General features: G+C 38.6%; 2 protein-coding genes across 2 annotated transcripts; one reads left to right on the forward strand and one right to left on the reverse strand.

Annotated features, from left to right (window-relative positions):
• The first annotated feature begins 3,933 nt into the window (after positions 1-3,933).
• Positions 3,934-17,951, forward strand: LOC121327501 (kidney mitochondrial carrier protein 1-like). The gene is made up of 7 exons (XM_041271571.1): positions 3,934-4,185; positions 6,981-7,073; positions 8,162-8,309; positions 10,071-10,165; positions 10,930-11,015; positions 16,472-16,567; positions 17,943-17,951. The coding sequence occupies exons 2-7, from the start codon at positions 7,010-7,012 to the stop codon at positions 17,949-17,951; spliced, it is 498 nt and encodes a 165-aa protein (XP_041127505.1). The 5' UTR covers positions 3,934-4,185; positions 6,981-7,009.
• A 1,607-nt stretch (positions 17,952-19,558) lies between these two features.
• On the reverse strand, positions 19,559-22,344 carry LOC121328143 (protein UXT-like). The gene is made up of 5 exons (XM_041272659.1): positions 22,125-22,344; positions 21,550-21,617; positions 20,811-20,921; positions 20,614-20,677; positions 19,559-19,924 (listed from the first exon to the last, which is right to left on the reverse strand). The coding sequence occupies exons 1-5, from the start codon at positions 22,221-22,223 to the stop codon at positions 19,862-19,864; spliced, it is 405 nt and encodes a 134-aa protein (XP_041128593.1). The 5' UTR covers positions 22,224-22,344; the 3' UTR covers positions 19,559-19,861.
• Between the last annotated feature and the right edge of the window lie 2,611 nt (positions 22,345-24,955).

Below are 24,955 nucleotides of genomic sequence, written 5' to 3' on the forward strand. Positions count from 1 at the left end.
ACCATGCACATATCTGTAGTAATAATAATACTAATGCATAATAAATACATTTAAAAAACCCAGACACTTACCATGAATAACAAATCATATGTGCTGTGAAAATTGAGTACACTCATTGGGAAATTGTTCTAGGTCTACAAATTGATTGATGCCTAAAATGTATCATACTTTGATAATGTTCTTTATTGAAGGTACCAACATTTCATGGCCGCTGCTCTGCTGGCATACCTTGGCAAGTCAATGTATGAAGGTACCAAAATTTGATTGTTGCTTGTTGACTGTCAAAATGTCATACTGTGGCAATTCTCTGACGACACCAAAGTTTGATGGATGCAGATCAGCTGTACAATTTTCATACATTCTGTGATGTCAAAATATCATTCACTTTCAACTCTACCACATTAGTGACTCAAGTTATAATTAAGGGTGTTGGAATATATGACTGACTTTTTATGACTAATAATAATAATAATAATAATAATAATAATAAAAATAAAATACAGTAGGAAACAAAGATGGGAAAATGTGAGGAGTGTACAGAATTCAACACAGTATCAACTAGTATGAAGATGGAATTTGATCATTTCTCTTTTTCCGGTTATAAAGATGTATTTGGATATTGCTTGGAACCTCCTACCAATGCTTCTCCTTCAGTCTACGTTAACAAATAGAGCTGTCATATTTATTATGTTCTTTTCATTTTTTCCCAGACCTCGTCGCAGTCATGGGTACATTTCCTGGTTAAATAAACCGATACGGTACATACATTCGGTACATTGTAAAAAACTGTGAATCTTAAATAGGAATTGTTTTGTGTTTTTTTTTAAGTAAGAACATAAGAACATAAGAAAGTTTACAAACGAGAGGAGGCCATTCGGCCCATCTTGCTCGTTTGGTTGTTAGTAGCTTATTGATCCCAAAATCTCATCAAGAAGCTTCTTGAAGGATCCCAGGGTGTCGGCTTCAACAACATTACTGGGGAGTTGATTCCAGACCCTCACAATTCTCTGTGTAAAAAAGTGTCTCCTATTTTCTGTTCTGAATGCCCCTTTTTCTAATCTCCATTTGTGACCCCTGGTCCTTGTTTCTTTTTTCAGGCTGAAAAAGTCCCTTGGGTCGACACTGTCAATACCTTTTAGAATTTTGAATGCTTGAATTAGGTCGCCACGTAGTCTTCTTTGTTCAAGACTGAACAGATTCAATTCTTTTAGCCTGTCTGCATATGACATGCCTTTTAAGCCCGGAATAATTCTGGTCGCTCTTCTTTGCACTCTTTCTAGAGCAGCAATATCTTTTTTATAGCGAGGTGACCAGAACTGAACACAATATTCAAGATGAGGTCTTACTAGTGCATTGTACAGTTTTAACATTACTTCCCTTGATTTAAATTCAACACTTTTCACAATGTATCCGAGCATCTTGTTAGCCTTTTTTATAGCTTCCCCACATTGTCTAGATGAAGACATTTCTGAGTCAACAAAAACTCCTAGGTCTTTTTCATAGATTCCTTCTCCAATTTCAATATCTCCCATATGATATTTATAATGTACATTTTTATTTCCTGCGTGCAGTACCTTACACTTTTCTCTATTAAATGTCATTTGCCATGTGTCTGCCCAGTTCTGAATCTTGTCTAGATCATTTTGAATGACCTTTGCTGCTGCAACAGTGTTTGCCACTCCTCCTACTTTTGTGTCGTCTGCAAATTTAACAAGTTTGCTTACTATACCAGAATCTAAATCATTAATGTAGATTAGGAATAGCAGAGGACCTAATACTGATCCCTGTGGTACACCGCTGGTTACCACACTCCATTCTGAGGTTTTTCCTCTAATCAGTACTTTCTGTTTTCTACATGTTAACCACTCCCTAATCCATGTACATGTGTTTCCTTGAATCCCAACTGCGTTCAGTTTGAGAATTAATCTTTTGTGCGGGACTTTGTCAAAAGCTTTCTGGAAATCTAAATAAACCATGTCATATGCTTTGCAATTATCCGTTATCGATGTTGCATCCTCAAAAAAATCAAGCAAGTTAGTTAGGCACGATCTCCCTTTCCTAAAACCATGTTGACTGTCTCCCAGTACCCTGTTACCATATAGGTAATTTTCCATTTTGGATCTTATTATAGTTTCCATAAGTTTGCATATAATAGAAGTCAGGCTTACTGGTCTGTAGTTACCTGGTTCAGTTTTGTTTCCCTTTTTGTGGATCGGTATTACGTTTGCAATTTTCCAGTCTGTCGGTACCACCCCTGTGTCAAGAGACTGCTGCATGATCTTGGTTAGCGGTTTGTAAATTACTTCTTTCATTTCTTTGAGTACTACTGGGAGGATCTCATCCGGCCCAGGGGATTTGTTTATTTTAAGAGCTCCTAGTCCCTTTAACACTTCTGCCTCAGTTATGCTAAAGTTATTTAAAACTGGATAGGAACTGGATGACATGTGGGGCATGTTGTCAGTATCTTCCTTTGTAAAAACTTGTGAAAAGTAATCATTTAACATATTTGCTATTTTTTTTTCTTCCTCTACGATTTTGCCATTTGTATCTCTTAAACATTTAATCTCCTCTTTGAATGTTCTCTTGCTGTTGTAATATTGGAAAAACATTTTGGAATTGGTTTTAGCTCCCTTAGCAATGTTCATTTCTATTTCTCTCTTGGCCTTTCTAACTTCCTTTTTGACTTGCGTTTGCAGTTCTGTGTACTCTTTCTGCGTACTTTCTTTTTGGTCCTTTTTTAATGCTCTGTAAAGTGCCTTTTTTCGCTGAATATTTTTTTTAATTGATCTATTAAACCATTTTGGCAATTTAGTTTTACATTTAGATTTGTCTACTTTAGGGATATAATTGTTTTGCGCCTCTAGTACTACATTTTTGAAGAACAACCATCCTTCTTCTGTGGGTGTTTTCTCTATTTTACTCCAATCTACTTCTGTTAGTCTCTGTTTCATACCTTCATAGTTTGCTTTTCTAAAATTGTAAACCTTAGCTTTAGTCATTACTTTTGGGGATTTAAAAAACACTTCAAATGAGACCATGTTGTGGTCTGAGTTTGCCAGTGGTTCTCTGACCTCTGTTTTAGTTATTCTATCTTCGTTATTTGAAAAGACTAAATCAAGGCATGCCTCCCCTCTAGTGGGTGCCTTCACAAATTGTGTTAGGAAGCAGTCATTTGTCATTTCCACCATTTCTATTTCATCCTTCGCGTTACCCACCGGGTTTTCCCATTTTATTTGGGGGAAGTTGAAATCCCCCATTAGTATGGCTTCTCCTTTGCTACACACATTTCTAATGTCATTGTATAACAGATTATTGTGCTCACCGTCTGAATCTGGCGGTCTATAGCATGCTCCTATTATTATGCCTTTTGAATTTTTGTCTGTTATTCTGACCCATATTGATTCGGTTTTATTTTCTTTGTCCAGGTTTAACACCTGGGCTTCAAGACTGTTTCTTATGTATAGCGCTACCCCTCCTCCTCTTCTGTCCTGCCTGTCTTTCCTATACAGTGTATACCCACAAATATTATATTCGTCCCCATCACTCTCAGATAACCACGTTTCTGTAACACCTATCACATCATAGTTACCTGTTAGTGCAGTAGCTTCAAGTTCTAGAATTTTGTTTCTGATACTTCTAGCATTTAGATAAATACATTTAATGGTTGTCTTACCTGAGTTGTTGTTCTTGTTTTGATGCGGTCTCCCTTCTGTTTTTTTTGTTGATTTCTCCCCCCTTCCTTTCAACAAAAAAACAGAAGGGAGACCGCATCAAAACAAGATGATCTCCCTTACAGATCATGCTGCATTCACGTGAACTTGGTGATCTGAATATATTTGCGGGACATTTGATGGTCCAATCAGGCACCGACTTGGAGGGCAGGGTGGAGTTTGGTGTATTTTCTTCGTGCACTTCGAATGTATGCAAATTATGTTCATACCAGAGTTTATACCAGAGGTGTTGCTTCATTTAGATTGCGTTTATGCACTTACGTAGAATAAGCTTAACTGTGTGCTTTGCCCGAGGAAACCTTTTTATTTTGTTGTAAAGACCTTTAACTAAGTTTTATTTATTCGTGAACAATATTGTAACGTTGTAACTGTATCTGTGCTCGGATAGTCTTCGAGGGAGCAACAGCGGAAGCATTGAAGAAGAAGACAGATTCATTTTTCACCAGAACTAAAAGTAAGTACAAAACGGACATTGCAGATTTCTGCGTACTCTGTGATGTGAGGAGAAGGCGCATGGGGTCTATTAAGGTTGTTTGAGAAAACGAACATGTAAAGACAAGCGGTGTTCTTGAAGGGACATTTTAAACAGATAAATAAAAAGTGCGATCTTAATCCGTCGTGACATCATCCGCAAATTTACTAATTTGTATATTTAAAGTTATTGTAAAATGATACATCACGGAGAAACTGGTTTCTAAGCCGACTTTGAGACCTCTTCCTCAATTTTGCTACTAACTGTAGTTTGTTAAATTTACGCTTTACTATACTTAACACTTGTGATATGCCCCGACAGTCTTCAACATTGCACGTCGCCTTAACTGTGTACTGAAAATATTTTTAAAGGTGAATTTGGTGGAAAGCGTCAGGGAATTTGACGTTGTATTTACATGCTCTCCACAAAAGTAATGTAATATAAATGCCTATGTGGAATTCGCGCGCGGTGGTGGTAAGAACACTGGAACAACGTTTTCATCAAAGGTTTTTTTTTCTTTTTTCACACTAATATTAGAATTGTTTGTCGATTGAGAGGTACAGTTTGTAAGGGTGTTATCGTTTTGCTACACGATTTACGACTCACTCACTCCACGACAGGAGATGGCAACCCCGTTTTGTGAAGAACTGAAGTGTGTTAAGAAACTGGTGAAACAAGCCTGAAAAAAAAAAAAAAAAAACGTTAAGCAGTGTGCTCCTTTTAGTGTAGTAAGACGGTAGATTGTCCACCCAGACCCCGCAGGCGAACAGGATTTATTTACATATCAACACACTAAACAGCTCACGTGACACTACCAGCAATGGTAGCGTACAGAGTACATGCAACACACACAAAAGTACATACAAAACTTTGGAGGGATGTACAATTGCTGAATTAATCTTCTGTCTTCAATAATAAACAAACTGCGGCTACTCGCCCAGCTGTCGCCGGTTTTGACTTGCTTACTCACTCTTCAACATCCAACCCTGGTTCTCTCTCACACGTTGGCACATGTCAGCTAGTTTAGCCTAGTTGGCTTTTCAGCAGACCTGAAGTGAATAAATGAAACCCTTTTAACCCAACGCCCTGCCGGACCACACCTACCTGCTGATTAGATTCCACACCTGGTAAGGGCACACAGCAGGTAGGCTGTCCCAGGAGAAAAAATTTCAATTGTAAGCAAACTTGCTTTAGTGAGCCAGTAGCCAGCACTGTACACATGGGTGACGTTGCTGGGTGACGCTTGAAGATCTTGATCATGGCAGATAAATGGTTAGGGCAGATATGTGACCAGGAGGATACACGACGGATTGCTGGAACTCATTGCATGGCTTCAGGTCACTTATTACCAACAGTTATTAATCATAGTGGACTTGATATGTAAAAATTGCCAACAGATACACTATCAGTGTACAGTGAGGTCTAATTACAGAACAAAGGTATATTACGAATGTCCCAGACGCTCCCCTTGCCAAGTAGATGGTGTCTGTCAGTTGTATCAGGATCCCAGTGCCCTGACTTTCACTCTTCCTTAAATAGACTCTCACTATGGGCAGCCGCTGGAGATGCTGCAAGGTGTGGTTAATCCCCAGGGTCTGGTATTTCTCTGCTCGGCGCATATGCCCATTGTGATCTAGCCCCCCAGCCAAGGTTGATTTGCAACCTTCAGTTAGTGACCCAGACACAGAAACTTCAGTGTTAACGCTTTCCTGTGTACTTTTATTATTCACAAAATAAACAAACCAAAAAGCCTAACTCCTTCCAAGCATGCTAAGCTAAACTTTTCTTCAGATCCCTTGTCTGTAAGCCAGAAGGGTAAGCTGTTTACCACTCACAAAAACCCCTTGTTATACAAACAAGTTTACACAGTTAAATTTTTCTTCTGACCACACAGGTCGCTTCTTGTGCTTCACAGGGACAACCTCTCTCACCAAAACCATAATACTAAGAACAGAGGCCTGCTTTTATGCCATGTGCCTGAGGCTTATTGATAGGCAATAACCTGTCATGCCTGCCACATTCCAGGCAAGGACTCATTAAGGCAGGATCCCCTTTTCCCAGCCCACCAACACTCACACCCATGCGCACACACACTTTTCTGTCCATTCCTCCACCTTGCCACACCATATATGGTCATTCCTGGTAAAATACAATTCTCCACAGAACCAACGCCCTTCCTCCGAAACACATTCAAGACACACTATCCACCCAAAAACTAGTGTATACAAGTGAGTTATAAATTAACAAAATTAAAAACATGCTTTCAAACACACACACACACACACACACACACACTTACACGATTATACAAAGTAAATGTTATTGTTAAAAATAAAACATTTAGCTTAGTCCTACACAGCTGCTCCCAGTTTGAGGCCCAGTTTAGCATATTGCTCATTATTGTTGCCCTCTTGGACTGTTTTTTTGCCTGCTTGAAATGTGTAGAAATGTAACTGGTTTATTGTAGCACATAAAAGATCAAAGTCTTTCGAAACATAACAGTATAGGGCAGGGGTCTCCAACCCTGGCCCTGGAGGTCTAGAAGGTTTTAGGGGGTTTCTGCAACATCAGTGGCTAAAGATCTTGACTAATGATGTCAAAAACTGGATCAATTAAGTAACGGAGAGACTGGTTGAAATGAAAACCAGCAGCCACAGTAGCTCCCCAGGACCAGCGTTGGAGACCACTGGTACAGGGAGTAGGGAGTAGGGAGTAGGGAGCAATAGTCTTGTAAGAATAGTCGCCTTTTTATGTGTTTTCCTTTCTTTGTTTCACAGAACTAAAGACTTTCCCTCAAACATTTACTATGTCTAACTTCAACTGGAAGCCCTTTGTGTATGGAGGTTTGGCTTCTGTAACTGCTGAATGTGGTAAGCGTGACCTCTCTTGTTTTTTTTTGTTTTAATTTAATGTGGATTAACAAAACCGAGTCAGTTTAGCAGCAGGTTTACCATTAACCAGCAGGTTTGAAACATACAGCTATGGCCCAAAAGTTTTGCTTCACCTGGAATTTTTAGGATTAAGACATAATTTTGAAAAAAAAAAAGCAGGATGAACTGTGAAAGTGTTGCATCACCCAACATTAACACATTTTGCTTCATAAAGTCAAGTGAAACCTGCTGAATAATGTTAGGTTAACATATTGAATAGCATGCCGCTTTGTAGTTTTCCATATACTTAACAAAAAACTGAAAGCAATTGAAAAATGTGACAATTCGAAATCTAACATGAAATACTATACTACTGTTATGGTCTCCGGTAGACTTTTTTGCAGGATCATTTTATAGTGTCTTTGATTACATGATGTTAAATAAAATATCGAAACTATTTTCATATATTTAAAATTCTAAGTGATGCACATGGAGTGTTGTATTTACTGTGTTTCATGCATAATTGTGGCTGTTAAAACCCACTTTTGTCTCTGTCATGGAACAACCACTGTTCATGTAGTAGCCTATCCTCTGTTTACTTTATCTGTTTGAGCCCACTTTACCCACTATATTATTATATATATATATATATATATATATATGATATATATATATATATTATATATATATATATATATATATATCTATTATATATATATGTGTGTGTGTGTGTGTGTGTGTGTGTGTGTGACATGCAGCTTTTTTCCTTACCTTAGAATTGTAGTGATTCAAAATTGATTCGTTTTGTTAAAGTTCTGATGCAACCTTTGAATGTAAACATCAATCTCTCTTTCCTCTCTTTGAGGTCGTGAAAGCTTGTGAATAATTATTATTTAGTTAGTCCAATAAAAGGTATCGCTTCTCCTTCTCTTTGTCTATCAACTGTACTGAAATTTGCAGTGCAAAAAAGAAAGCAAAAAATATAAGGAAGATGCATTAGCATGTAGAGCCAATATTAAAACGTAAGCAGAGATTTACACTGAAACACTTTGCAGATACCCTTTAAATAACAAGTAAGTTTATTCTAGGTACCTTCCCTATTGACCTCACCAAGACCCGTCTTCAGGTGCAAGGCCAGGTCAGTGACGCCCAACACAAAGAGATTCGATACCGGGGGATGTTTCATGCTCTTGTCCGGATATACAAAGAAGAAGGATTGAAAGCATTATATTCCGGGTAGGTAGCTTTTATACATTGGTGAATACCATTGAGCATTGGTTCATAGCTCTGTGCTGCAATCTGTACTAAAACACAGTGTCTGTACCACCAAGAATCAGTTCTACGTTCTGTGGATATAAATGATTGTTAGTCCCTGTGGTCCACATTTTAACAGGCTGTATCTTGGGACCACATGTCCAAATATAAACTGTTTCTGGCATTCAGAGATGCCAATGGCTACGATTTGGCCGTAGCAGCTACTATTTCAGGTTCTGCTACGGCTCTACGTCGAAGGAGTATAATACTATGTTTATTTATTAAATAAAGAAATGATGGATACTCCCTATTTATGAAATATTATTTCAATTCCAGGTGTGTCTTTTCTTGTATTTTTTTAAATGAATTCATTGTTCTTAATGCTGTATTTCAGTGAGAGTTTATTGTGGCATTTTGATTGACATACTAAAAGCTCAGAGCTGGGTTTCTTAGTAACTGGTTCAGGGGTGCTGTGCAAATGTTGCCTTGCGATCATTATCAATCACACGTTTACTTAGTTGCTTATCAGTTATTTAAAATAGTCAAACAAAAAATGTAACTCTCCTCCATCTAAAAGATCTAGGTTGGCTTGTATTTAAATATCAAGAGGAATTTACCACAGAATTAAAAGAAGTTGAGTGAATGTCACGTCTACTGTGAATACTGCCGGACAGACTTCTCTGTGAAACAAGGTGGCCGTCATGAGAGTATCACTCATATAGGTACTTTGAAACACCAGCAATATGCAAAATCTGACACTTCCCACTGTATGTTTGTGCAAATGGGTTTTCAGGTTTAGCTCGCTTTAAAGAATGAATTATACTACACAGCATTCTGTGTTTTGACAGTTGCAAAAAAACATTGTTAAATCTTTCTTGAGGTTATTTTGGTAGTTATTGAAAGTTTTGGGGTTGAATACTTCAGTCCAGGTTTGACAGCACTTATGAGGTCCTAAAACACTGTTCATTACTAATATTTAAATCCAGAATAAATAGAATAAAACAAAAAAAAAATCTGTGTTAAGTATATTTATTGTTTTTTTTTTTTAATTTCTAAATTCCACGTGTTTACAATTACCAAAATTATAGAACAGCAAAAATGAGGGCTTTGCCTTGCCAGAGTCTAAAAGCCCCGCTTTGCTTGACACATGCTACTAATTTCTCCTTTGATAAGTCTCTGGGCATTCCTTGTTTTATTCTTCATTATTTCAGATTATTATTTGAAGTTGGAAAACATCATCCTTTTTTGTGGCTGCTTTTGGCTGGGTCTTGTCAGAATGAATGTGACTGGTGCTGTGTTTGCTTTGTTTTATTATAGTGGGAAGCTTGCTGTTGAGAACAAACATTTCTTGTATTTTCTTTGCATATTTTTTAAACAGAACAGGATACTATAAACTACAAAAAATCTTTAAAAAAAAAAAAAAAAAAAAAAAAAAACACACAAAACTATTGAATAATCCATCAATCAATCAAAACATATGCACTTGTACAGAGCCTTTACTGAACAAGCTTCTCGGAGCACTATACAAGTCAAACAAGGACCTGAAGAAAAATGTCAAACTAAACAAATATGTTTTTTAAGCTAGAATGAAAGTTTGCATGCATGAAGTCATTGTTCTTCATGTCTGCAGGCAGAGAGTTCCACACATAGGGAGCATAGCTGCTGAAAGCTCTTGAGACAGAATGTTTAAACTATAATTGCAGTACTTATGAAGTTCAGTTGACAGTGTTTATTGTATTGTAGGATTGCCCCTGCTGTGCTGCGGCAAGCTTCCTATGGAACGATAAAGATTGGCACGTACCAGAGCTTCAAACGCCTCTTCGTTGACAGCCCAGAAGGTAATGAGGGAAATGTGTATATTCTCTGCCCTGACACACACTCTGTTGCATTGTCTACTCTATTAATAACGCTGGCATTTTTTTTAATGCTCTACTTCTGCATGTTGTTGTCTTCAGACTGGTTCTCCTTGGGAAACGTCTGCTTTAATTAACTGTTTCAGTAAAAGGGGGACAGGACGGCAATATCAACCTAATGGTTCATATTCTATGACAGTCCTGTATGTACAGTCAGCCTTTGGTGACATTGCTGCTTGGTATAACTGCATAATCCACTTCTTCAAAGTACTGATACTGATGCCACTGTGACCCTGCTGTTCTGCTGCAGTGGTTCCGAACTCTGTGCCTTGAATTCCAGACCAGGTCTTTGTTCCAATCAAGTCCTAAGTTAGTCAATTGGCCTTGTTCAGCCAATTTAGGACCTGGTTGGAAGAAATACTATATTATAGGGACACTGGTCTGCTGTGTTCAATCTCATTCATAGTGGTTCAGTGGTTAGAGCAGTTACCGTTCATCTCTCCGTCTGATCTGGGATCTCCAAGTTAAATACGTTTTTTTTTTTGTCAGCCTACCCACTGGTTGAGTGATCGCCAACCCATCCACTTTGCAGAATAAGCTTCAAATAGCATGTTGTAATTTGAGAGTGTTATATGGTGTTCAGGTACAAAATAGCTGCTGAATTCCACCCCAGTGTTTAATCATTTAATTATAAAGCACTGGTTACCCTTTGAATAAATAACTAAATGAATATGTGTTTTTTGTTGTAGAGGAGTCCCTGCTGGTCAACATTCTGTGTGGAGTTCTGTCTGGAGTGATCTCCTCTTCCATTGCTAACCCCACGGATGTATTGAAAGTAAGGAGGGAGATTGTATTTGTAAGACCTGTTTTTCATTCTTTACCTTCAGAAGAGCATTTGAGCATCACTGGTATGGTTCAAGTTGGTTTGTAAAACCGCTACAGCTCTTACATCACAAACTGTTTCAGATCCAGACTTCATATGTTAGGAATGTAACAATACTTTTTACTTTGAAAAAAGAGTAGGTACATTTACCTTAACCATTTTATGGTGTTAGCACTTTTTGGCTAATGTTGCTCCAATGTTTTTAGCACTCTACAGCTATGGCTTATCCTAGCTTTGAGCTTATGCTGTGATTGTACAGCCTTGCTCATTGTACATGTGGAGTACATTGCAAGTTGAAAGGTCACATTGTAACATGATTTGTATAAAGGAAGGACGGCAGTCCTGGCATTTGGGATTCTCCAGACGAGCTCAGTCTTTTTAAAGGCAGATCTTTAGAAAAATGTGAATAACTCAATATTGGAGCAGTAACCTAGACCACTCAGAATGCTTGTAAACACCATACAAAAGGGAAATGTAGAAAAGGAAATTATATTTGAATCTATAGCTATGGCCAAAAGTTTTGCATCACCCTATATAAATTAACACATTTTGCTTCATAAAGTCAAATGAAACCTGCTGAATAATGTTAACATTAACATATTGAATTACATACTACTTTTTAGTTTTCCATACACTTAACGAAAAATATGACCTTTCAAAATCTTACTTGAAATACTGTACTACTATTATGGCTTCCTGTAGACTTTTGCAATATCATTTTGTATTGTCTTTGATTACACAGTGTTAGATAAGATCTAAATGATGTTCATAGAGTTTAACAATATATAGATGTATCTCAATTCTAAAATTCTAGGTGATGCGAAACCTTCAGCCGTAGCTGTATTTGCTTATTAATACTGTAGTGGCTTACCATATTTGCAGTCTTTTTTTAAACTTTCCCCCACCATCTTAACCATCCTGCACCATTGTCCAGACCAGCATCTCGTTCGCAGTTGTGTTCCATTAGTGGCAGCAGAAGCATACAATTTAAAAAGACAAAGCCATTTATTTGGAAATGGGAAAACTCTGTCAGGCCTGGCTACACATTGTTTCAGGTGTTGCTGTTGTTGTCTAAGCAACTGAAATGTTTTCTACACATTCAGTTCACTTGACTGTTCCCTGTTCTATCACTTTGTACTCCGGCTCTTGTGGGGTGAATTTCGATTTTAAAAAGGGAAAGCTGAGCCTAAATTAGAAAGGGAAGCCGGAAGTCTTCAAAGTCATGAGTGAGTGAATGCTAGCACAAGTTACACAACAGCATTTCATTATGTTTGTATGTTATTACAGCAGCACTTGGGAGTTGGGAAATATAAACAAGAAGGAAATTATTACACTGTAAAACAAAAATGAACAGAATAGTTCTGGACTTGTTTTCTATTGTAAAGTCAACATTAAAAGCTGAATACTGAATTAGATCTTCTGGAGTTTGAGTATTGTCTATAAAAATGGTGTACTTGTTTGTTTCACTGATATATGAACATGTGCTTCTGAAGTCATCAGATAAGAAAGGTGGTGCTTACACACCTTTAATTATTAATATCGATAGGGTTACTGGTAAGCTCATGATGTTTGTGGTGATGGCTCTTACTGTAATACACAGGAAGTGTTGGTCTTGCCAGTAGTTTGATAATGTTGGCAAGTATTTGCTCCCGTTTTCTTAAAGCAAAATCATTATTTAGCAGACGCCTTTATCCAAGGCGACTTACAGAGACTACAGATATCTTGATATAAATGTGTGTAAAGCATCATGTTCCAGTGCTGCAAACTTTACAGTGGTGCTCAGGCTTAATAAATCGTAGTCCCTAAACACCATTACAAAAGACTTCTAAAAGCCGTTGCTTCAGATCAGAGGAGGTCTGTGTTTTTTGTTTCTCACAAGCACATCTATACAGTAAGTCAATTCTGTTTTGGAATGTCAGTTTGTGACAGTTATTGGTGTTTGGTGGTTGGCAGGGATGGGGTTAATTCCTCCCTGCCAAAAACATCTGAAAATGTGGCTAGAGCCTTAATTAGAGAAGTGCTAATTATTAATTAAGCTCCAGCAACATCCCATAAAAGGAGAGCCCAGCGTGGGGAGAGGAGTTTGGTGAGTGAACCTGTGTTGTCTTTGTGTCTGTGCTGTCTTCAGAGGTTCAGTGAAAGCTCTACCCAGCCTGAACAGTTTTTGTTTAAACCTTTGTTTTGCTCTTGTGCCTTGTTTGTACTTTTATGTTGTTTTGTTTATTAAAGTGTGCTTTAGCGCATGTACTGCAGTTTCCTGGCTTCTGAGTGTCTGCCTCGCCACTATACTGTCACGCATTCAGGAACGAGGGTGGCCACATCCTTCTTTCCACAGGGTGCATTTAAACAGTAAAATAAAGATGCATTTGCTCATAGGAAAATGACGTACAGAGGCAGTTTGCAGCTGTCGCACTGAGCATTAGTTTTGCACTGCTTCTCATTTCCAGTTTTAATTACCTGCACATGTTTTTGTGACCTGTGGTGTTGCTTGACAAGGAGAAAAATACAGGGGTCTGATTAGAACTGAGCCTAAAAATGAAACCCTGCAACTGTGGTAAACAGGAAGGGAATTGACAGTGGCAGTTTGAGGCTATTACATAGCTACATAGACGGGTCCTGAGAGAAATCTTGCTTTGTTTACATCGAGGAGGAGAGCGTTCACTCTGCAGGATAACTACTAGGGAACCCTTCAACTGTCAGTCTCATTGCTGTTTGTGTACTTGGGCTGTCCCATCTATTGGTAGCGATTTTTAATAAACGCATCACTATTCTGTACTAGAATTTAAGTCTCGGGTCTTTTTTTTTTTTTTTAAGTGAACAGCAAAAGTATAATAGTCTAATAACGGTTGCTAAATAAAATATTAACCTGAATGTAAAACAATCGAAGTTGCATCAAATTCAAGACAAATATAATGCTGCGCTGTGCATGCTCAGGTTGCAGTGTTTAGTGATGTGATTGTTTGATAGTGTTTGGGCAGAGTCCTGACTTGTACTAGGATGAAAACTTGTGATTAAAATGTTTCAACAACCAATTTGTGGTAGTTTTACATTTGTGAACTCCATGTTAAAAAAAATTCCCACAGGCAAACCAAGTAACTGTTTTATAGGATTGTGACAAAGTGGTTTATAGTGCACAGGTGCATGTTGATGCGGTGCTCAGTAATGACATAAAACCGTTCACGCTGAGAAAGCAGCTCTTTTTAATCCATACATACCACTTTAGGGCAATGACTTTGGGCTTTGTGACTTCGCTCCCTTCCTGGATGGCTGGCTTCTGACTGACCCTGGAATGAACTGCCAGACCAACCATGAAGCACTGTGTTCCTGTTATACAGCGCCCTCACAGATCGGAAGGGACACTCTTGAGTAGGATTAATTCACTCTCACAAGGATATAAAAGACAAGCAGGCTTTATGCGTCACCTTTGCAGTAGTTAATGCACACAAATATGCAAGTCCATCACGCATACCACAGCCTACTCTAGTCTCAATCTCCAAGGGAATCCCTGTTTCTAGTGCAGAGACAATACTGGAAATTAGCTCACACAAGTGTGCACGGCACTGAGATGTACAGAAGCAAAGCTAATGTACTATGTTTTGAGTTCTTATCAATGGGGAGGGTTTTTTTTCTATTCAGAATTCTATAACGATTGATAAAATACGTGGGTACTTAAGAATTAACCAAGTCAACTGTTAAAGTTAAGTGAGAATGTAGCAGTTATCATTGTTATGACAAGGTGCAAGGGGGCTAGCACACTAGGGCATGTGTGTATCCCTATGTACTGGACAGTAAAGCAGAGTGACTTCGTTTTCTCTAAAGAAGGATTTTAAACAGTTTGGGCACTCTCCATTATTAAAGTAATAACCTACAGTAACTGACCAATGATACTGATAACCAAGAACTATCCGTGCCAGCACTCCAATGTAATTTTAGATGCGTCTTAGACTGCATGTTTTGTAAAGCATTTGCTACTGCTTTTCCTAATGCCCCTTGCATTTACAATCAATACATTAGTGTGACGGGATACACCCCGCTTCTGTGTATATATATAATATATATTTTGTATTTGTGTTATGTTATTATTTAAATGTATGGTTTGGTGTTTAAAAAACACGATGCCATACATTTTAAGTAATAACAACACAAATACAAAATAATATATACAGTGCTCTCGGTTATAACGCACCTCGGATAAAACGCTCCTACAGCATGTCCACAAATTCCCTATAACAGTGATTCATGCAATATTTTTACAGTAAATACAGTACAGTTGTTCAAACTGCAAACAACTTCTCAGTCTAACTTCCGTTTCTGTCTCTCCCTTTTGATACAGTGTCTGAACTGAAGAAAAGCTTCTCTGGCACTTTATAACACAGACATCTTCTTCAGCATTTGTTTTGTAACTAAATAAATGTTATGCCTAGCTTTACCATGGTTACTCCTTTTCAAGAGAACCGTGAATATATTGTGTCTGTATTAGCTCGGAAACAAAACATGAGTATTTGCAATGCAGATAAGGAGTACAAATTTCAAAATGAAACAACGACGCCTCCTGACTCAAAAAAGCTCGAACGTCTTTTGGCTTTGCACAAGGTTCGTACAGGTAAGACGGTCTTCCACGTCGCTTGACCGGATCCACTTGGGTACGCCTCGAGGAGCGAGGCTGGGCGAAGGAAGAACGTTGAACACAAAATATACGCCAGTATTAAAGCTTGGTAAGCCGTTTGGAGCCTCGAAGAGGGTTTTGTATGATGATGAATTCCCGAAAAATTTTTTTTTTTATCAAAGGGCGTTAAAAAAATGCCTTTCCTTTTGTTTCCAAACTGGCTCGGTATGAAAAAGGAGTATTATGTGCACTTATAGAGAGTGAGTTATTTTATTTTGTATTTTTAGTCAGATGTGTGTTATGTGTTCTGAATTGCCACCAACCCCCTCCACGTTTATAATGCTCTTTGGTGTGTCCCCCGAGACGATCCGGCGTTGAGTTTATGGTGTGTCCGCCGAGGCGCCCCCCTTACGTTTATAAGGCTCTTGGGTGGTCCCCCGAGCACTGTGATATGTGCCCCGCTCCACGGGCGAGGTGTACCCTGTCACAATTACTACATATTGTTAACAAACTCCTGATGTACTGGAGGATCCGTCCATTTACATGTATGTCACACTTTCATTTTTGCCCCCAAGATAGACTTCCGTTTTGTATTTTTATGGATTATTTCTGGTGTTCTGCTGTTTTGTAAGATGTTCAAATCAATTTGGGCTGTCTTAATTGTTTTTCATTTTGTTGATGTCCAATAGTATTACATTGGAAGGATGAATATGAAACTATTCAAACAGAAACCAGTTCTTCAGTATGCTTGTCCTTTTTTTATTAATCGTATTGTCTCGTATTCTTCGTTTCTGCTTTGTAGATACGAATGCAGGCTCAGGGATGCGTCATGCCGGGAGGAATGATTGGTAATTTCATCAATATCTATCAGCAGGAAGGAGCTCGTGGCCTTTGGAAAGTAAGTGTCTTCAATTTTCAGACATTTCTTTAGAGAGTGGGAAGCTGTGGTCATACAGTAGGCTTAGCTATACTTACCTGTACAAAAATGACCCACGGTACAGAATTTTACCACTAAGAGCGGGTTAATGGTCTTAAAAGTGGTTTGTAGCTAACAAAATAATCTCCTTACTTGTCCTTCACACAAATGTGCAGCTTTGAGAATGGATTTTATTTTTTAATTATCTGGCACTACTGTATGTTGATTACAGTCTGCTTGCCTTGGAAAGTCTGTTACTACTTAACTTCCTAGGTCATGTCATCTCAGCAGGGGGAAAGCATGTCTTGCAAACAGATTTCTTGAGTCCAGTGTAGTATAATAGACAAGCGCCTTTGTCAGCCGTTTCAGGTCATGTGACCAGGAACTCACTTTGCTCTCTGCTTTAGGGTTACCAAACCTCTCTGTGCTTTACAATGCTTCCATATGCTTTACCAGACCTCTCTGTGCTTTACAATGCTTCCCTATGCTTTACCAGACCTCTCTGTGCTTTACAATGCTTCCCTGTGCTTTACCAGACCTCTCTGTGCTTTACAATGCTTCCCTGTGCTTTACCAGACCTCTCTGTGCTTTACAATGCTTCCCTGTGCTTTACCAGACCTCTCTGTGCTTTACAATGCTTCCCTATGCTTTACCAGACCTCTCTGTGATTTACAATGCTTCCCTATGCTTTACCAGACCTCTCTGTGCTTTACAATGCTTCCCTATGCTTTACCTCCTCTGTGCTTTACAATGCTTCCCTGTGCTTTACCAGACCTCTCTGTGCTTTACAATGCTTCCCTGTGCTTTACCAGACCTCTCTGTGCTTTTACAATGCTTCCCTATGCTTTACCATACCTCTCTGTGCTTTACAATGCTTCCCTTGCTTTACCAGACCTCTCTGTGCTTTACCTCTCTGTGCTTTACAATGCTTCCCTATGCTTTACCAGTCCTCTCTGTGCTTTACAATGCTTCCCTGTGCTTTACCAGACCTCTCTGTGCTTTACAATGCTTCCCTGTGCTTTACCAGACCTCTCTGTGCTTTACAATGCTTCCCTATGCTTTACCAGACCCTCTCTGTGCTTTACACTTCCCTGGTGCTTTACCAGACCTCTCTGTGCTTTACAATGCTTCCCTATGCTTTAACAGACCTCTCTGTGATTTACAATGCTCCCCTATGCTTTACCAAACCTCTCTGTCCTTTACAATGCTTCCACTGTGCTTTACAACGAAAGTGACACCAACATTTCACACTTTGCTGTGCTTTTACTAGGGGGGGGGGGGGTTGATAAAGGGACGTACCGAATTGGAGGCGCACACAAATATTTACAGATTTTTTTTCTTGTTTTTTTGTTTTTAGCGCCTTTAACAATTTTGCATAGTGTTTTTGATCTGAGGTTTGGTTTTCAGCCCAAAAGGAGACTGCCTCACACCCAGAAACTCAAAATCTTAAACATGTGCTGAGTGCCCAGGCACGTTACGACAAATATCTAGCACACAGGACACGTTTGATGATGGCAGAGCTTTTATTAAAAAAAAAAAAAAAAAAAAACAAACCAACAACTTTGAACTCCGGACGTCGCCTTTGAAACGTACAGACTTCAAACGCTGAAGCCTTGCGGGCAGACCCGCGCTTGTGCCTGCGACCCCAGACGCTAGTTACACGTCTAAAAACCTGTTGAAGACTATAATTGTATTATAGTGCCACAGAGAGGGATGGTAAAGCATAGGGAAGCATTGTAAAGCAGAGAGAGGTCTGGTAAAGCACAGGAAGCATTGTAAAGCACAGAGAGGTCTGGTAAAGCATAGGGAAGCATTGTAAAGCACAGAGAGGTCTGGTAAAGCATAGGGAAGCATTGTAAAGCACAGAGAGGTCTGGTAAAGCATAGGGAAGCACTGTAAAGCACAGAGAGGTCTGATTAAGCATAGGGGAGCATTCGAAAGGCCATATATATGTGTGTGTGTGTGTGTGTGTGTGTGTCAATGGGAGTCTATTTCTGGAATCCGCCTTTCATCCCAGTTCCTTTAAACCGGGCTTCTAGTTGCCGTGGCAACTGGGAACAAGTGACAAAGGATATGGTGTGCAGATGGGACAAGATGCATGAGCATTTAAATACATCTATAGATATCTTCTATCTATCTATCTATCTATACATACAATCAATCGCTGCAGTGATTCTGCTTGGCCGTTGTCAATTAATCAATCAATTAATCAAATTAATTGAAACAATGGATGTTTAACTGGGAATCACAAAATAAAAAGCCACGCTGATCCACAATCAATTCGTTGTTGCATCTTTACGGTTTAGCGAATCAGCAGGACTTTCTCTCATCTGGCTAGCACCGCGTTCTCGCCGACTGCCTCTGCGCTGACGCAGCTAGTGGCGTCTGCGTGCAAAGCAGTCCCGCACAGTGCAGCGGATTTAAACCCCGGGTTTGTTTGGAACGAGGGCCGCGACCCCCTTCATTTTCTCTCTGTTTGCCCATCCTGCAAACAACGCCATTTACAAACCAACACATCCTTTTCACAGGGCAGCATTAATTACTCCCCTCAGACACGCGCATACAGACATCAGTGACAGGTTGCCTTGACAACCAAGTTCTTTTTTGTGTTTTTTTTTTTTGAAAGCCGAGTCCTGTTGAACCTAATTGATGCTGCCGCGTTGCCCCGGAAACCGCGTGAAGTGGAAGTTATTGGAATTTTCCTGCCCTAATCCTTATTCATGTCAAAGGCTTTATTCCCGGTCAGATCACGTCAGCCGATAAATGCGAGGTACTTCGGAAAAGGCCAGGATATATATAAAAAAAAAAGAAATAAATATGCCACATCCAGCAATACGACTTTGACATCAAATTTTTATTTTTAAAAGGCAGCCTCTCTGACAAAAAACGCACGCTTGCCTTGGCTGTAGCCAAACGTTTTCACCTGGCCCTCGAACACAACTTTGAGACACAGTTTAAAAAATAAACTAGATGAACAGAACTTAGATATTTTATTTAGCATCGCCACTGTGGGGTGATGGATTCTCCCTTGTTTACATACATTTATATTTAAATACATATTTTAATTATGTCTCAATCCTAGATTTGTAAGTACCTGTCTTTTTTTACTGTGTTACTATCCCTTCAATTTGAGTTGTTATCGCATCACGATGGTCAAACTGGTGAACAGTTAAATCTCAGTTCATCCACAGCTGACCAGGGCTCTAGCTAACCTGACTCCAAAACAGTTCATTATTTTTATTTTTTTTTTCCCTCTGCGCCCTGGATCCTGGCTCTTCAGAAGACTTCTCTTCTGCTATCCACCGGGAGATCTCTCAAGTTCTGGAGTTCTCTCAAACCCTGTCAAAAAAAATAATAATAAAGCGAGTGAGCGAGTGAGAGCGAGAGAGAGCGAGAGAGAGCGAGAGAGAGAGAGAGAGAACAGTGCTGTGAATTGATGGAGGCCTTTGTGATGTTTTATTGTTCATTGAAACTGGGCCCCTGTTTAAAAACAAATAAACAGGGTTTGGAAACCAAATGGAAAATGTGAATAGCAGGGAAATTCCAGTAATGTAATATAATATAATGTATAATAATAGAATAGAACAGCACAATGGAATAGAATACTACAGAAAAGAAGATAATAGAACGAAGCATAATAGACTAGAATATGGAGAAGAGCCTTTCCACTGACACACTGTCCTCAGTTCTAAGGCTATCTGTAATATTATACAAGGCTGTTATATCCACTTTCTCGACTCAGACTTTTAATGCAATTATTATTTTTTTTTTTTTTAAAACATGCCTGGCGCCACCTAGTGACCAAAAGCCCTACCTTCACATTGTCCGTGAATTACAACTCAATACACCTTCACTTTTGTACAGCACCTATGTTTCAACCTGCCTGCCTAACGTCAACCTGGAACAGAGTTGATGGGTTTTTTTTTTTTTTTTTTTTTGGAACAACTAAAATCAATTAGCTGCAACAAGAAAAGGCGAAAGAGAGTCCCGTTTAATAATACTATACATATATATTTTTTTAAACTTACCTCTAGAACCATACGAATATTGCCTTTAATTTTGGATGAATCCTTTGTAAGTGTTTCAGTCTGTCTTAAAAAAACAAAACAAAAAAAAAACAACTATCAGTGAACCTCAATATATACATGCTTGATCGTCCAACTGACTTATGGAAAGACCCCCCACCCACCCCCCCCCCCCCCCCACGACTTACTCGAATTCAGGCTTGGTTTCTTCCTGCTTGGTTTTCTTATCGATGAATCTCAGCGCCTCTGGCAGGGTGAACTCAACGAAAAACCCGTAGCCAATAGAGACAAAGATCCTGGAGGAGTCCTCACTGACAAACAGAAGCAGACAGTGAGCGAGTGGATAGCTGTCTGCCGGTGACGAACGCAGACAACGTCAGACAAACTTGTCTTTCTCTGAATACAACTTCAAGCGTTTTTGGGTCAACTTGAATTTTAGGATTGAGAAATACTTAAAAAAAAAAAAAAAACCAAAACCCACACACACACAAACACACACACACACACACACACACACACACCACACACAGCACACCATCTTAACCATATTTTACTAAATAAACAGTGGTACTATGAGTTTGTCAGTGTTTATTATGATTTATCTGTCACCAAAATGAGACTCAACAGTCACAAATAAACTTCAACGAGTTCTTTCTCGATGAGAAGGTTTTGAGACAGCCTTCTGGTCAAACTGTCTGCCACAAGGTTTACAAAGTTTATTTTTGTACATCCAAAAGAATTACGACGAGAGTACGGGGACAGGAATAAGACTCCCTTTGCACAGCAGTTTGCTCCATTCCTGGTTTTACTATGAGCTTAATAAAGACACACCTGAGCTTGTTACCTGCACACTGGGGCTAATCAAGCTGGTAGTAAAACCTGGAATGGGTGACATTGCTGTGCAATAGGAGTCCGATTCCCATCCCTGCATTTACATACACTTTGGTTTGAACATAAAAATTGCAACCGAGATCCACATCCGCTGTTATCTCCTTGCACTCCGACTCCTGCAGGGGAAAAAAAAATAAAATAAAATAAAATAAAAGCTGATCTCAAGACGATTATTGCACAACGTACACTTGAACCACAAAACCAAAGCATTTGGGATCTTAATCTGTGTGTTGAAACGAATCGTTGCTATTTTTGACCGTAATAGAGCTCTCCAAGCAAGTAGCACCCCATGCACTTTGAGTTCCTCCCCTGTCTGCTTAATGCAAGTGGCTGGGAAGCAGTGTTCTCTCTAAGAACTCACTCAACCTATTCCTATCCGTTCATATATGACCTTTGCGACTTGAAAAATCAAAAGATGTAACCACTAACATGACTAAATAAATAAAAAAAAAAATAAATAAAATCACAATCTTAAAATCAGACTTCCTCCACGGCCACCTCAAGCAAGTTGAGCGTGCTTGGGATGAACTTGATCGACGCTTTCATCATCACGATACACCCCCCACCCCTCACCCCTACAGATCCTAATAATAAAGTGGCCAGTCTGTGGTTGCGCACAGTACCTGTAAGCTTTGAATGACATTCTTCAGCTGTAGATACTGGGCAATCTTCTCAGAAACTTCATCCCTCTGATCCAGAACTTTCCTGCAATGAAAAGGCATTTTGGTAGAGGTGTTGAAAGACGGGCCAGCCGAGAAAACTCGAACACCGATCTGAATATTCACCCCGTAGATATTTATGTCTATTAAAGATCGTTATGTCTATACCTATACAGCAGGGGCTTCTCAAACTCGGTCCTGGGGACCCCCTGTGGCTGCTGGTTTTCATTCCAACAGAGCTCTCAATTACTTAACTAGACCCTTAATTGAACTGATAATTTGCTTAATTAGACATTTTTTACTTGTTTTCAGCTCTTGAACAGTTGCATATTTTCAAGTTAGCTACAGCATTTGATAAGTAACTTGAACTGCGCAACTGTTTAAGAGCTGAAAACAAGTAAAAAAAAAAGGTCCAATAACGCAAATTATTAGTTCATTAAAGGCTCTAGTTAATTCATTGCGCGCTTGGTAGGAATGAAAACCAGCAGCCACAGGGGATCCCCAAACAGACCGAGTGCAGGTACATGGGCCTTAACTTATTCTGATGGATCAACGTATCGTCAAAGTTAAGGTGCCGGTCACCGTCCTAACAGGGATGGAAATAAGGCTCCTATTGCATAGCAGTTTCACCCAGTGCAGGATTTAATATCTTATCTAGCCTAGATAGGGGTCACACAAATTACATACTCAGGCGTTTTCTATGAGTTTCGTAAAATTTGAAGCAGGTGAAAGCGTTTACTGAACGCACTTACTATTTTGCAATGCATAATTTTGTACATTTGAATGAAATTTAGTTAACGAATTCGGGCAGCACTGTTTGCAAGCATAGGTTTTGAAAGACAGGTGAAGTACAAGAGGCAGGAAGTACAGCACGTATCGATAATATATCTATCTATATCTGTATATCTATATATATATATTATATATCTATAGATAATATATATATATATATATGTTCGTGTGTTGGGTGTGTCAAGCAAAATTAAACACCATTTGTGGTATGAAGATAAAACGTTGACCCTTTATGGACATGCTTATAGCATATCTGTTACGATCTTTAATAATCCTTTTTTTTTTTTTTTTAATTACGGGGGGATGAATGTTGTCCTAAAGTTTGATAATATCGGTATTAACAGTGTTAAAAAAAATAAAAAGTATTTTCTTACCTTAGCCGGAAATGGAGGTTCTGTGGACAGGCAGGGGCCGACATATGTCGATAAGGAAAACTATGGATAAACGTTACGTGACGGACAATAAATTATTATTATTATATTATTATAATTAATATTTGTAGGGTTTTAACATCCTAGTTGGAATTAGTTTCACCATCTGCAGCCGGGTTAAATGTGTCATAGACGAAGGCCCAATTTTTTTTTTTTTTTTTTTTTTTTTTTTTTAAAAACCGGGTTTATTTAAAAAAACCATTTTATTGAAAGTTATTTGATATTTTCATCATGTTTGTTTTAAAAAAATTTGTTTCCAGACAAGAGGGCAATTTGTGTAAATTATTATGTGCATTTAACGTAAATTGAGTTTATTGTAAAAATAATATTCAATAATATGACTTTACTAAAACCCTTGAACATAGTTATGCGGGAGTTTCAAGTACAAATGTGCATGAACACAAAAAAAAAACAAGCAAACAACGTTTAGCAAATTTAAAGAAAATTCACAAGATAAATCATTGAATTGATAATAAAATACACATATACAGGTACACACATTGGCCGTTTATTTTATTGTATTTGTTTTTTTTTAAATAAATGTAGAATCTTCTAATTTTAATTTTAATTCATGCAAAAAAAAAACAAAAAGCAGCCGGTGAAAGTTGAAAGGTAAACAGGCCCACACGCCCCCGCCGAGCCCCGAGTAAGCGTGCGAATCCAGCCCGAAGAAGCGCCTCTCTCTGCCGCAGCGGGTTTGGAGAGAATCAGCGAGCATTCCTCACTGTTCGTGGCGTTTTGTTTTTGTGATAATATATAATAGAATTTTGTAATAATAATAAATTAGGTGGAAGCTTGCGTTGATTTTTATTATTATTATTATTAGGTGAGGTTCCTGGGTGAAACTGTTGCGAAACCAGTCGCGTTGCGATTTAGTTAAATGCAAATTTATTTATTTTTTGTATGAATTGAGCTTCCAAAAGTAAATTTTAAAGACATTTTTTTCTAGGTTGTGCTTCCACTGTCTTTTTGTTTGCTAACTTCAAAACGGGGGTGCCCTTGTCTGTATCCGCTTGCAAACTGCGCTAGCTTTGCACAAAGGCATTTAAAGTCGGATATTTTAGAAAGCTTATAAGGACAATTATTCATGCAACCGGACCAGAACAAAGTCACTTTTTAAGCGAGAAGATTCTGCCTTTTTTTTTTTTTTTTTGAGAATTGTTTTGTGTGGGTGGGTTTTTTTTTTTCCCCCCCGGTTTGTTTCACGACCCAAGTGCTGTTTTTGTCTTTATAAATACAGAGCTAACTCTCTTTTTTTTTTAAATATAAGATTCACTGCGAGCGCAGGTAAACGTGTATTCAATAGGATCGTTATAATTAATAATGTAAGACATAATAATAATAATAATAATAATACACCGTCTTTCCTTTGGTTTTTTTTTTAAATTAATAGTATAAAGGTGTGTTTTTGTTTGTTTGTTTTTTCCATCAGCCAGTTTGTTAAATCAAAGTGTTAAGGTTTAAGAACAGTTTTTTTTTTTTCAATGGCCGGACCTGAATTGTTACTGGATTCGAGTATTCGTGTGTGGGTGGTTTTGCCCATAGTTTTTATTACTTTCTTTGTGGGGGTGA

This window comes from Polyodon spathula, chromosome 15 (genome assembly GCF_017654505.1).
Source record: "Polyodon spathula isolate WHYD16114869_AA chromosome 15, ASM1765450v1, whole genome shotgun sequence".
In the NCBI taxonomy this organism is placed as follows: domain Eukaryota; kingdom Metazoa; phylum Chordata; class Actinopteri; order Acipenseriformes; family Polyodontidae; genus Polyodon; species Polyodon spathula.

Coding starts and splice junctions, on each gene's coding strand:
- LOC121327501 (XM_041271571.1), top strand. CDS start 7,010: ATGTCTAACTTCAACTGGAAGCCCTTTGTGTATGGAGGTTTGGCTTCT. Junction 7,074..8,161: donor TTCTGTAACTGCTGAATGTG/GTAAGCGTGACC, acceptor AGTTTATTCTAG/GTACCTTCCCTATTGACCTC. Junction 11,016..16,471: donor ACCCCACGGATGTATTGAAA/GTAAGGAGGGAG, acceptor TCTGCTTTGTAG/ATACGAATGCAGGCTCAGGG.
- LOC121328143 (XM_041272659.1), bottom strand. CDS start 22,223: ATGCCTTTTCATTGCAGGAAAGTTCTGGATCAGAGGGATGAAGTTTCT. Junction 20,922..21,549: donor TTTTATGTTCAAACCAAAGT/GTATGTAAATGC, acceptor TCTGTTTGTCAG/TGAGGACTCCTCCAGGATCT. Junction 19,925..20,613: donor ATATTCGTATGGTTCTAGAG/GTAAGTTTAAAA, acceptor TTTTTTTGACAG/GGTTTGAGAGAACTCCAGAA.